Source organism: Lissotriton vulgaris, chromosome 5 (assembly GCF_964263255.1).
Source record: "Lissotriton vulgaris chromosome 5, aLisVul1.2, whole genome shotgun sequence".
NCBI classification, from domain to species: Eukaryota; Metazoa; Chordata; class Amphibia; order Caudata; family Salamandridae; genus Lissotriton; species Lissotriton vulgaris.
In genome coordinates this window covers 1,681,381,454-1,681,395,854 of record NC_141693.1, presented here as the reverse complement: position 1 = coordinate 1,681,395,854, position 14,401 = coordinate 1,681,381,454, and the positions used below count along the sequence as shown (strand labels likewise).

General features: G+C 46.4%; 1 protein-coding gene across 1 annotated transcript in view; it reads left to right on the top strand.

Annotated features, from left to right (window-relative positions):
* Positions 1-14,401, top strand: part of ACE (angiotensin I converting enzyme) — a 212,610-nt gene that overhangs the window by 161,883 nt on the left and 36,326 nt on the right. Inside the window, exons 18-19 of the mRNA XM_086923822.1 lie at positions 12,415-12,512; positions 13,207-13,376. Coding sequence (XP_086779948.1) covers positions 12,415-12,512; positions 13,207-13,376 — 268 coding nt within the window. The remainder of the gene's footprint in view (positions 1-12,414; positions 12,513-13,206; positions 13,377-14,401) is intronic.

The following is a 14,401-nucleotide window of genomic DNA, read 5'->3' as shown; positions in this document are numbered from 1 at the left end:
TTTTCAAAATGCTAATAAATGAAAAAATAAAAATAAAAAAGTATATAGAATAACATATAGATAATGCCTCAGGGATGTCCTGATGGATGCCCCACAGGAAAAGCATGTAGCGCTAGGTACACTTAACCACGCACACTTAATCTTTAAATCTCTGTGGCGCCACAATTCTTCTCATAGTGTGCCCCACCTTATAACACTACCTCTGTTACTTCATACTATCTTCATTCATGTGATTCATTCTCGGGGAACATCCATTACGACGCAGTGTTTACACCGAACTACCATTACAAAGCTGGTTTTACAACGAAAGTCGTTACCACGACTTGCGCTGGAAGGCCCTCTAGGCTAAGGAATAGTAGATTTACTATTTCAACACCTTCCCTACTGTATGTAGGCTGGTGTTGGAATAGGAAATTTGACTATTCCTAAGTCCAGCACCCTACAGCGCAAGTCGTGGTAACAACTTGCGTTGTAAAACCAGTGTTGTAATGGTAGTGCGGTGTAAACACTGTGTTGTATTGACATACAACCTTCATTCTCATGCAACAACACACCACCACTCTTCCCTTGTATTGTACCATCATCCAACTGCACATACTTTTTGTCCACTCACTTCACCACCTTAGGATAAGAATAGACAGACACTCCCTCATGCACATTCCATGGTAATTTGAACAAGCCCATCTGTCCCTCCTTCACCTCCCAGCTTTACGCACACCATGTCTGAATGAAACTCTTTTAGTACAACTTTTGTTCTTTGTGCACTCTCCCCTCAACTTCCTCACTCCATACGATGTCCGACAAGTCCGTCTTACCCATGGTGTAAAGTCAACCTAGGTTTTCTTCAACTCAACAATTCAAACGGTGTTCTGCTTGCTGGTTCTGTACACCCATATCATTTGCTTTACATGCTCTATTACTGGTCTTCCATTGACCACAGCAAATTGCACACTTTATTTACTTATTTTATTCACTCTTTAAGAAGACTGCTAGCTCCAGGATTGTAAACAGTTGTCTATATAGGTGTGATGTTTAAATAACTCCCCACTTCGGTAAAACAGAATTGTGGGCCATTTTTGATTATTAACTCCTCTGGATAACCCTTGCTCAAAAACAATTTCTCCATGAACCTTGTCAAACTCCTGCTTGTTACCTCCCCAAAAGAATTCTACCTCAAACCATTTGGAGTAATAATGCACTAGAGCAGACAGTGATACATCTGTCTGAACCCTAATGGTAACCAAGAGAGCCATTATGCCTATTGCTACCTTCACCCATGGCCGCATGGAAAACGTTACTGGTGTAAATGTTGTGTGCTGATCTTATGTACTTTGTCACTTTACTACACATACCACACGCCTTCACCACCCTTTCAATCTCCCTGTCCATACCTGGCCACCAGAAAGATACCCTAAACATACTCTTGTTTTTGTTTCTCCCCAAATGCCCTTCTTTCGCAGATTCTATCTCTCTGTCCCTAAATCATGCTGCCAGTATCAATTTTGCACCCCTTATAATCCCCACCTGTCTTTTCTTAGTTCATCCATCACACAGATAAACCTTTTCCAACCTTGATGGGGCAAACGTCATCCTCTCATCCACCTACTGAGAGTCGATAACTCTTCACCATTCTTTACAGTTTTTTTCCACACTTTTTCTCTCGTAGTTTCCATATCTTTGTACTCAATGACTGCTGCCCATTCATTTTCTTCTACTTCTTAGTCGGTATTCCTGTGCCATCCTTCTTCAATTTTAATTCTTGATGAAGCATCACCATGTTCATTATCTTTACCAGTCCCAAAACTGCATAGTGAAACGAAACTCTTCAAATCTTCTTGAGCCATTTTGCAATGCTCAACCCAGAGTCTTTAGTGGGTAACAAATTATTCAAAGGTTTGTGATCCTGCCGTACAATAGATGGCAGCTCGTCCATACAGGAAAAGAGGCTAGGCCCCTCACCTTTTTTAGGAGAAGAACAGTGTCTGTCAAGCTGTAAACGTAAACGTTGCTGCTTCCAGAAAGCCAGCCAGACAGGCACTCTTCTTGTTCAGGTCAGGCATCCCAGGAGTTAGACATGCACTACATGCGAATGCGCAGGCTCCTGGCTGGCTAAGTTGAACTTTGTCACAACTCTGTGGGCTTGACCTCCTGTCCTAAGCCTGGCAAAAGTGCCTTGAGGCCCTCACCCTCATGATGTGAGGGATTGTCGCTGATTGCCTCGGACCTGGGCGCTTTCGTTTTTTACCCTGAAGTGCTCAGGATTGAGCGTCAATCAGTGACACCTCATCACAGGCTGGGGTGGGGTCAGCAGTCTCACTGACCCCATCCCACTGCTGCTTTCTCTCATTGTCTGACACAAGGTCAGCCAAGTAAAGAAGGCAGTAGTCCCAACCCTCCAGCGACCTCCAAGGCTATTTTCTTAGGAGCTGCAGGGTAGGTATGTTTTGTTATTTGATTTTGAATGTTTATTGCATGCATGCATGCCTGCATAAATGTATTTATTGTTGTAAGTGTATGCGCAGTGTGTGTGAATGCATGGGTGTGAGTGTAGATGTGTGTGTTTGTGGCACAATCAGCCCCCTCCCTGCCAAAATTACTGATCGCCACTGATAGATGGTAAGCCCTAAACATAAATACTAAATTCTTTGGCAGCCCAAAACACAGCCAACATTCCCCTTTCTGTAACTGAGCACCGTTGTCCAATATTAGACAAGGTAAAAAAGTCATACACAATAACTACTTATTTTCTGTCTTGAATTTGACTCAATGTGGCACCAATAGCAAAGCTGCTGGTGTTAGTAGGTATTGTGGCATTATTAGTTATTCTACAACTGCCCAGTGGTAGTTCCATGTTTCCTTCTTTATGCACAAAAATTCATCCTGACATGTTTCAGTCAACTCAAATGTCTTGTTTTTTAGTCTTGTCTGAACACATTTAGAGAAAAATTCAATAACTCCTATGATTGACCATAGGTTATCCTTACTTTCTTTCATAAGTGCTTCACTATGTTATTTATGCATTCATTTATCTTTTCATCAAGGGAGGCTGGCTTATGTGTTCCTTACTGACTGAACGCACCCATTCTGGCCCAAGTCCTGATGAATAAAAATGAAGATCTTGCCAAATAATAAAGTGACAGATTAATTTATTTTCAGCCTGGAATTGTGTGAACAGTGAAAGCACTCCTTTTCCAATTGGTGCCACGGCATGCGCTGGGCGAGGTTGGGGCTCTGGCGGGACACGAGGGGCTTCTGTCTGACACAGCTCTGTTTGTGTGATGGGCACTATGGCCGAGCCTTCACACAACATGGAATCCACTAGCCAAATCACTTCTGGTCACGGCAGCTCCTTGTACCTCCCTGTCCACCCCCACTTTCAAATGTGTGCCAGCATGTAGCAACTTGCGCTGGCCCAGATTCGCTTCCCCTTCGGCCCCTATTGATCAAGCAAAACTACAGCACGGAGGCAGCTCTCTGCAGATTAGCAGTAGGCCTCAGATACGCCAATTCCAAAACCGGAGGAACACGGTGAGATGCTGCTCAGTTGGGTTAATATCCATGGATTGGATTTGATGATAAAGGCAAAACGTGAGATTAAGGTTGTCCCAGGCCAGGTTGCTAACAAGCCCCTGGTGCAGGCCTTGGCGGCTGCTTGTGCACTCTGGGCCAGGAAAGCGCCCAAAAAACAACAACAAACCTACAAGGTTTAAGGTTAACCGTTAAATTAATGAAACACATCATATCATAGGCCAAACGTGCAATGACGCATATACGGATGCATTTACGAATTCTTACTTTTTCAATATCTATCTGATAATCTGACTGGTTCCGAATCTCAATGATGATCAGGGGATCTTTCTTGAACCAACCAAGGCTAAGAGCGAGGTGTGATCCGATCCGAGGTACACCACGAGCGGACGAGCCACGAGCAGTAGCAGGCATGAACACGAGGTGTCGTGTGGCACGGTGACCGTCTGCTGCGACGACGTCATGTTGTCACGTCACCACGAACGAAATGGCCAATCACTGTCTGCATGGCTTCACATAAGCCACAGTGATGGCCATACGTTTCACCAAGTGGCGCAGTGCTGTGCCACCCACGCGCGGAACCCAATGATATTTATGCTAGCCTCAGACTGGGGGTGTCTCACTCTCAGCCAATCCAGACGCATTAGCAGCGCCAGGATTGGCTAGAGCAGGGATACTCCCCACCCATTAGGATACCGGGGGCTGCTGCATGAAGCAACCCTCGCTCTCCTAAGGGGAAGGCTAGTGCGCATGTTTGGGCTGGTCGTAAAAATGACCAGCCCAAAACCGAATATGTGCACTATTGCTGCTGCGCTGCGCTCACAACAACAGTAGTCTGTCAGTCACCAAGTGGGCGTGGCCCGGTGCCGGAATTAGCGTCAGTTAGCCGCGATTTATTATTTATTATACAACTAGAAGTAGGATAATGAATGGGCTCTGGGGCCATGTGGCATTAGTGGGGAAACGCCCAAGCGCCCCAATGGACACACCGCCACTAGCCCCCACTCTGGCCCCTGGCTTCCTTGTCCCCTTGCCCCAGGGTGTGAATTCCACACATCCTTTCAGGTTGTAGCTACCCGGCCCCCTGACCCAGGGATGCTCCAACCAGAAAGCATGGGTGGAAGTCAACACCTGGCCACAGCGAAGTTCTAGGCTAGGTGCTGAGGTCAGGACCAGAGCAGAAAGGGTCCCCAGCAGCCCCAGTACGTGCCACGTGTGAGCAGACGAGCCTGCCTCTGGATTAGCCCTCGCCAATGGCTGTGGCCCTGAGACTCGCAGCTCTGAGCAGATGGCAGAAGAAAGCAGGAAGAGCTCCCAATTCCTAAAAGCTGTGCGGATTTTTGGTCCACTTAAACTGGTTCTGCATACTTTGTCCTCATTTCGGCCTTGGAATTTGGTGCAGGAATAAAGGCCCGAATAGTCAGTCTCCCAGGTAAGGTATCCATGCACCAAAATCCGTGTTACTTGTAATCAGGGCCTTTCAGCAGTTGCGACTCTCTACAGTTAAGAATAAGATTGATTTGCCAGGACAGTACATTTCGGGAAAGTTACAGCTTTCACATTCTTTGACCAATATTTTTAGTGCGAAAGATAGACAATTCGATCAACAAGCAGGTGAGAAACATTAATTTTGAGATCCGAAGTGGTTTTTTTCGTGACATTGACTGGAAAATATGGCAATTGAATGGCTTTGAACCACTAGGGGGCGGACTTGCCCTAGATAAGCAGTGTTTTACGACATCATTACTGTGAAGCTGCAATATCGATGCTGCCTGTGTGCCTTGTATTTTCAGTCAGAGTTAAGAGGGTTAGCCATATGTCCTATTTTTTTTAATTCTGAGGTTAACCAGCACCTTTTCAATGTTAGGTCTGGTGTGAGCCAAGATAATTACATTTAACTCAATTGTATAAATAAATAAATACATAAATAATATACGTATGTCATACAGCATGGGAGCAGTGAGTCATCCCACGTCAGTCATTGGCTAACTTCAGTGTGAGTGACGGCATTCTGCACTTTAACAAGGAATGAATGAATGACTGACTGACTGAATGAATGAATGAATGAATGACCCGTATCTGTATAGCACGCAGCTACTCCAACTGAAGTGTCCCAGCGCTGGCTAGTTAACAAGTATATACCCTAAGTGGCTTCGTCTTAAAATAGGCAAGTGTTCAGCTGTTTTTTGAAGTGGGAGAGCACTGTTAAAGATCTCAGGGCTGCTGGCAGTTTATTCCAGAGGTGGGCACCCAAAAAGCCAAAAGATCTGCCGCCTCTGCGTGCCAGATGAGCTTTGGGAATGCAAGCCAGGTCGGTGTTGGACGATCTAAGTGTCCTGGTAGGCACATAACGCCTGACTCATTTTCTAAGATAGGTGGCATCTGTTCCATGGAAGGCTTAAAAAAAAGAGCTAGAGCCTTAAATTGTATTCTTTCCCTAACTGGGAGCCAATGTAAAGACTTCAGATGGGGGGTTGTGTGTGAACTGAGTTTAAGTTTAAGAATTGCTCTTGCTGCTGCGTTTTGCACTACCTGGAGATACTGTAGCAGGTAGTCCGGCAAACCGAGATAGAGGGTAATAGCATAGTCCAGTCTGGACCTAATCAGAGCCTGAACCTCTGTCCTCCTGGCATCCAATGGGGGAGAAGTGGCAGACATTTCTTGAGCATCCGTAGTACTCCAAAACTGGTTCCTACTAGGGCTTGAACTTGGGACCGCATTGAGAGCGCATTGTCCAAGTGGGTGCCTAGGTTTATCACTATTGATTGGGCAGTGCTGGGAGAGGGGAGATGTGATGGCCACCACTGAACCCAATAGTTCTCCACCTGTTGACCAAAGAAAATGATTTTTTGTCTGGTTTGCACTTAAGGTGGAGTACATGAACACAAACCTGTTCCTTTAAGTGGGAGGAACTACTAAGACAATGTATGCTTTTTAAGATTGAAAAGCTAGTTTTGTTTTTAGCCAATTTGTTTTTGATTGATCGGGACTCGGCTGCTTGCCGAACAATAATATTTTGCAAAAATCAAAGCAAAAGAAAACAAGCATTGAAAAAGCCAAAAGGCTGACAGTCAATGCCAGGCCTATTGTATTTGCCAATGCTTGTTTTTGTCCGACATTAGACAATACCTGTGGATTATTTTAGAATGATATGTATATTAAACTGATAGGGCCTTTCACCCAGCCCCTTCCCCCATCAGTCTGTTGTTGTGTCATTTACATTTTTCTTCCCCTCTGTACTGCATGGGTCAATGGATCTGCCTCTTCAGCCATTGGCTAACTTCACTGGGAGTTATGGCCCTTTCACAAGGAACATGTTGAGAGACAAAGCAGTTCTCTTAAGTGCGACTACTATGGAAACGTTTGCTATTTGACACCAAAATAATATTTTATACTTTTAGCCAATTTTTTTTTTTTGATTGACTAGGGCTTTGCAGCATGCCAACAATTAAGGTTTACAAAAACCATTACAGCAACAAAAATAAGCAATGCAGTGTCATAAGGCTGCTGGCATGCAGCAGACATATTGACTTTGCCAATGCTTGTTGTGATCTTATGTTACAGCTGTCCCTCCTAGGTGATCCCTGGCTCAAAACGTCCTGCTGTCCGTTCTCTGTGCAGGTCTCTCCTAAGTGACAGTCTGCAGCTGTCACTACTGTGATTACCCACACAACAAACCAGTCTTAAACTTCCTGTTTTCTCATTTTCCTAGTTCTAGCTGCAAAAACTGGAATCCAGCTGCCCACGGCCAGACAAACACCTTGACTTGACTTGCTAGACGCCCTCTATTGGACAGTGTGGAAGCTTGCATGGAGAACTCCATGCACCATTTCATTCCAACTAGCTGGAAACTTGCACGAACACCAAATTCAAACCAAAAATAACTCTTAGGTCACACAGGCGACCAATTAACAGGGTGAACAACAGAAGAATACGCATTCAGTCTCTACTCACTCACTTTTTCTCTCCCTAGTTCTCATGTTTACTTGCTGTGTAATGAAGGTATTTCCAGACACACAGCTGTATGCTTGAATGAAGGGCAGTACTTGAGACGCATACCACTACAGCACTTCCCCTTACACCTGCTGCGCAGCCTGTTGCTCCTCAGAGAGAGGGGGTGCCTGAAGCTCAGAGCTCAACAACCAATCAGCAGCGCAGTGACAAACTGTCCAACCCAGTGCTTTTTTGTAAAATGAGAAGTAGGGCAATGATAAAACAGCATGTGATACTATACACAGCAGGCGGGCAACTAGAGCCAAATTTCGGGGGGGGGGCTGAAAAATATTTCGGGGGGGGGGGAGGGAGGGGGGGGGGCTAATTCTTCCCACCATAGGCAGAGTGACTGAAAGAAGGGGTGAAAACACAACAAACGCCTAATTTACAAGTAAATGGTCTTTTAAAGACCTGTTAAGTACTCGGGTGCGGCTGCAATTATATGGTCGCCAGCTCGCAAAGCTGTGTCAGCCCGGGCTGAGACACACGTCGGGGGGGGGGGGGGGGGGCTGAAGCCCCATGAGCCCAATGGGTGTTGCGCGCCAGATACACAGTAACAGGTTTCTAGGATGCATGCAATGCGTATAATGCTTGCTGTACCCCGCTCTATCCCACTGTGGCTGTATCCCCAATGCATCCATGTAGGACATTACTTATAGACAATCTCAGGCAAGAATCAGCTCAGGTGCGAGTACACTATTATAGCTGTCTGATCAGTGGTCCTGCTTGGGACCCTTACAACTGCTCATCCTCATTTATTGATAAAAGATCATTTGCCGAACTGGCCAGGTTCAGGTACACAGTTCTAGGACAAAATTTATTGTCTCTGTCTTTGAAACACAGCCCTGCCTGGGCGAAGCGCTGCTCGGTATTGTGGTGGCCATCCACCGATCTTCGTGGTCACATGGCAGAGTCCTCTGTCACAGAGGTGGTCCTGGCTCTCAGTTCGTGTGGAGTTGTGGCACGGCAGGCCAGGATCCGTGGTTCAGCCTCTGGGCCGTTGGCGAAGTTCCCAGCTGCGGAAGGAGTTTCATTCTCGGGGCAGCTAAGGTGTGGAAGTCCCTTCCTTTAGAGATTAAAAACAGTAATTCCCTGATGTTGTTCAGAAGTCGTTTGAAAACCTGGTTATTTAAAAATTAAGTTTCGCATAAATGAGATGAGTTGGTATTCTGGATTCTAGGCTGTTTTTCAGCACCAAGACGCCCTTGGGCATATGCTGCGCTTTATAAAATGTAAAATCAAATCAAATCAAATCAGTGGCAATGATGTCTGGGCACACACCCGTTGGTGGCTGAAGGCATGCCCCTCAGGTCACGGTGGCGATGAAAGTTAATGCAGCTTCACGTAATTCAATAAACATGAACCACCTAGGTCGGCCAGGTGCGTTTCTAAGCTTCGGTCAGCGCCGAGCGCACTCGCACACACAAGGTAACTGCTTCTGGGTGTTCCTGGTGCTGAGATCATGGCTGGGCTTTTCCTCTTGGACAGACTCTCCTCCTGCAGGACCAGGCAGTCTCCTCCCCTCTCTGAGCAGGCAGACAGGCTTCCATGTGCCTGGCAGCCCCACAGCTTCTGCTGAAGGCTGGGCAGACTGAGGTGATATCCCCTCACCTCTGGGAGACAGGCTTTCAGGCAGACTCCGCAGCTTTTTGAGTACTCTCTAGAACACCCCCTTTCTTGCTCAATAAGAACTTTGAATAGGAAGAAAGTGAGGTGGTTTGGATCCCACTTTATACTCATTTTTCAGAGAGGAGATGTGGAGAGACTGTTTAAGTCTTGAAACTGGGTTATGTTTGCTACCTTTAAATTGTCATTTTCTGGCTGTAGTGCCGACAGCCTTTTTGCAAGGTGATGACTTTCACGATAGATAGTGATGTTGCTGGCTCCATGCTAGAGTATCCAAAACAAGGGCACAGTGCAGTGTGAGGGTCTGCTGACACCCCCCCCCCCACCCCCTCCATCCCCCGTACTCTACCATTTACCAAATGGCAGTACATAGGAAATCTAATCAGCAATCCCTTTCTCAAAGGTCTGCATAGAAATTCTAATGGTGCCCCCACCTCCATCCTTACTTTCTTCAGGTCAGAGCATCCACCTTCCCACACAGGAATGCAGGGAAGGCACCTTCCAGACTCTGGGAATGTGGCATCCACCCTCAACCTTATCTCATGCCATATATCTTATCTCCATCTCATGCCATGTCATCCACTGGCCCTACACTGGTTACAGCACCCACAATTACAGTAGACTTTGTATATTACGCATGACATACATTGACTATGCAAACATGCTCTCGACACACACACACACACATGGCAGTGACATTTTAGGCTAGTGAGCTGGTCTCCTCTGAGTCAGTCTAAGCAGCTCTGCCAAGAACTATTGATCCTCAAAAATCGATAATCTGCCACCACGACTGTATGCCACCAGCCCAAGACGTAGACAGTAGTCCTGTGTTACTACACGGGGTATGCTCGGTGGGCCCTTCTGGTTCACAGACCAGGTTCTGGACCTTAGGTTTACCATGGGCAGGCCTAGGCATTCGTGCACGTGCTAGGTCAGTGTGCGGCCGGGCCAAAATAGCAATCAGGTTAGCAGTTTCACATGTATTCGGGAACTCAGGACAGGGGTGCAAGCCATTATAAGAGGTGATATTCCAGCCCCAACAACATCCTTCGTTTCTTTTAATAACTTCTATGTTTAACTGCTTGTATAGTGGTTAATTGTGTATGAATGTGCTAGGATCTTTCCATATAAAGTTTGTCTTGGGATTAAGTATGAACATCAAAAAATGCTGGTTGTAATTTAGTTTATATTATATAAATTATATTTACAGTTCTAGGATCAAAGGGATGAGTTCTTGTACAGATGGTTCATGTGTGTTTTTTTCACTTTAGTTTCAGACTTATGAGCTCTTCTGTAAAACCTTTCAATGCCACATAAAGGAGGCTCTGACGTATTCCTAGAGTGGCCATTGTTTTCCTTGGACACTCTAAGTGCTTGGGTCCAAAGTTTTGATCAGAAACCCATGGTCGGCACTATGCCTATTAGGGGTACTAAATACTAGAGCTGAATAATCTTGATTCCACCTCATGCCTCTTTCATCCACCAGCAGACACTTCCTACCCCTTTATTTTACTCCTACAGGATCTTTCTCATTCTTACTTTCTATCTAAGTCCCTATTTTTTTATCTTTTTTTTCCTCTTTCATTCCCCCTTTTGTGTTTGTCTCTCTCTTCCTCTGGGTGGAAGTCTGATGAGAAAAGATATGTCCTGGTACCCAAAAATGAGTACTGGTGGGCCCCACCTGTAACCACCCACTCAAACTAAGTACTGCGTGCCTCCCTGCGCCAGCATTGATACTCTCAGGAGTCCAATTGCTTCGCTGCCAGCCTCCTCTTCTCAGGCCTAAAATACTTAGTTCCATAACTACTGACTACTAGGTTATTGTCAATAGAAGTAATTTACTCCAACAATTTTAAACCCAAAAGCATGTAGACTTATAAACAAATAGTACGACTTCCACATTTTTAGGTATGGAAGTTTATGATTTAAGCTCCAGAAATATTAACTATTTCTGAATATTAACCTGCACGCACACCTCCACCCTGAAGTGAATCTCAGGCTCCGATCCACTCTGCATAATGCCAGAATCACCAGCTGCCCTAATCATGTTGCGCTGTCTTTTTATTTTTTGCACTTTTATATAGCGTAAACTCAACCTAAAGTTATTGAAGCACTGTCACATGAGCACCAGTTACTTTACACAAGCTTGTATTAATTTTTTGGGTTGACACTGTAAGAATTGTTGGCTTGCATTGAATCACAGGATGTTGAAGGGACGCCAAGAGTCAAACCTGGCACCACACTTCCAAAGGCAGCTCTGGATGTAGCGCCACATCCTGTCCCTTGCTAAAACACTGTGTAGCCGACACAGCACAGGCCTAGAGTCACTCTGATGAGTGCTTATGCTGGGCCATTCGGCAGGATCCTCCCTCCTCCTTTACTCACTCTGATTGTTCAGTGCATTAATCTATCAAGTGCAGAAGGCTGTCTTTAACACTATGTATGTATTTATGTATGTAAGTACGTATGTATGCATGCATGTATGTATGTGTGTGTGTGAGTATGTATGTATGTATGTATGTATGTATGAATGTATGTAAGTAAGAATGAATGTATGTGGTATTTCTATAGCACAAACCTAGCCAGAAGGCTGTACGTGGTGATGATATGTTGGAACCCCAGAAGTTCATCATTTGAAAGTCAACAAAAAGAGCACTGTTGACTTGGATATCAATAAGTATCGATGAATCGTTCCAGCAACCCACTTTTGCAGCCAACTAAATCCTTACGAAAAAGATGTATGAATGTTAGCCATGCTGATACACACAGAACCACACACAAGGTATTGCCCAAAATCAACCAGCTGCCTGGGTCTGACCAGACTCAGTGTGACGCCTAGAGCTGCCCAGCTCAGTAGATATGTCCAGGGTCAATGCCATTTCAAGAGACAAACAGTTGTCCTGATGCGCCGTGATTACCCACACAACTCTGAAGAATCTCATCAGCGGCTTCCATTTTGGAATCAAGGCTGAAGCGGAAGCTGTTCAGATGAGTATGCTTACTCTAGCACGTCCAGTTTCAGTTTACAGTTTCAATGACCCCAAGAGAGAGCCCAGAGTCACCTCAGAACTCCAGAGACACTCATCCTGTTCAATAATCACAGAAAAATTCCAACAACGCTTGTTGCTTTTCATTGTAATATGCTGCTTCCCTCATGTCCTCACCCATGTTATATACTCAGTATGTATCTAAGATCTGTATCTAATCTCTTTGTTTCTCCCACTCTTTGTCCTGCCCCTCCACCACTGTGTGCTTCCTGCCCTGCAGGCAACATGTGGGCTCAGTCGTGGAATAACATCTTCGACCTGGTGGTGCCATACCCCAGTGCAACCAAGGTGGACGCCACGCCGGCCATGGTCAGTCAGGTGAGTGAACCACACAAGGGTAAGTCTGTTCTAGAGCAGTACTTTTCCAAGTCTATGCAGTGAGTACACCTGGGAGACTTCTCCCGCTGGTCCTTCCATAGCACAATGCAGACCGGCCAAAGTTGTAGAACTGCTTTTTAAGGAGCCCAAAATCTCATTTACATGACAAGCAAAAGAGATTCTGGAACCTAACGGCCTCCCCTGTGCCTCTGAAAGGTCAATGGCATATGGACCTTAAAGCATCCACTTTTTCGACAACACCTCTGAAAGTCATCTTTACGAAGCAGGGGTGATCCGCATACATTGTGCATGGGTGTAGCGCTCACCGGTGTAGCTGGCACACTACCATAGGGGCACACAGGATTTTGAAAGGCCTATTGTACTCCAATTTTGTCTGACATTTATTACTTAACTAGGGCTTCATTTTCTTCACTTGCATCGGGGTCCGGGACACCCTTACCACGCTGCTGTTATTGTGTGATGCATTGAATGCAGGCAGAACACTGTTGTGTTCATGCTATGAATTGAATTGTGTAGGTCTCTGCATTTTTCCGAGCATGTAGTTTGAAAAGTTAATGTATGGTGTGGGACAGGAATGATTCCATGGGATATATGCATTCTGAAAGAGGTAAATGGGTTGTTGGAGGAGTGTGCAGTCTGCAGATGGTTCACAGTCCCTTCTTGTGCCCCCTAGAAATGGACGCCATTGAAGATGTTCGAAGAATCAGACAGGTTCTTCCAATCGCTTGGACTCATCCCGATGCCCCCAGAATTCTGGGCCAGGTCCATGATCGAGAAGCCCAAGGATCGTGAAGTGGTGTGCCATGCCTCTGCGTGGGACTTCTATAACCGGAAGGATTTCAGGTACTCGGGGATGGCACAGGGAGGCAGAGGTACACAGCCCCTGGAAGGCAATGGTGCTAGGTGAGGAGACAACGTCAGCTGGTGTGTCACGTCTCACTCTCTGTATGGGACTTCCGTGCCTGGAAGGACTTCGAGTACTTGGGGGGGGGTCATACTGGGGCGGAGGTACACAGCACCAGGAAGGGAATGGTGCCGGGCACGGAGACACCAAGAGGTTATCCGCCATTCCTCTTACTGGAGCTTCTACAATGGAAGGACTTGGAGTCCTTGAGAAGGTGACACTGGGGGCAGAGATAGACAGCACCAGGAAGAGAATGGTGCTGGGTGAGGAGGCATGGGCAGTTGGCATGCCCCATCTCACTCTCTGCACAAGACTTCTATAACGGAAGGACTTAGGGTAGTTGAAAGACGGCCTTAGAGGAGGGGATACATAGTGCCCACACCGCCAGCGCTCGCTCCGCATTGCACTTTATACACTTATATACCCAATAAAACTCATGAGACATAATTGTGGGAAAGCGGTGCTGCAGGTTTATTTCGTACAAACAGGTAGTTGTTAAGGTGGGTCATCTTACAGGCGATCCAATGCGGCAGCCCCCTCGCTGACCCGCATGCCTAAGGAGCCATCTTGCCGAGCCAAGATGCTGCGCCCTTTTAACTGCGAGGAACGCCCCCATCCCGGGGTGAGCCCTCCCTATTGGCTAATAGCGCAGGGAGGACGGCTCAGGGAGGGGTCCATGCTACGGGCTCTGCTCGACCGTCGTGTGGGACTAGCGCGCTGTCCCGCCCATGCTCCCCTGCGTGTTGCGCGGTCAGCGGCACAGCACTCGGGAGAGACAGTAGGGCACTGAGACGGACTCCCAAACCTGAAGGGCTTCAAGGACTCACTGGAGGGCACTGAGGACAGGGTGCAGAGCACCAGAAAGAGGATAGGATGGGGGGAGGGATACCGAAGGTACTCCTAAAACAGGAAGGAATGTAGGTACTTAGGAGAGGGCCTTAGGGAATGTGATACACAGCACCTG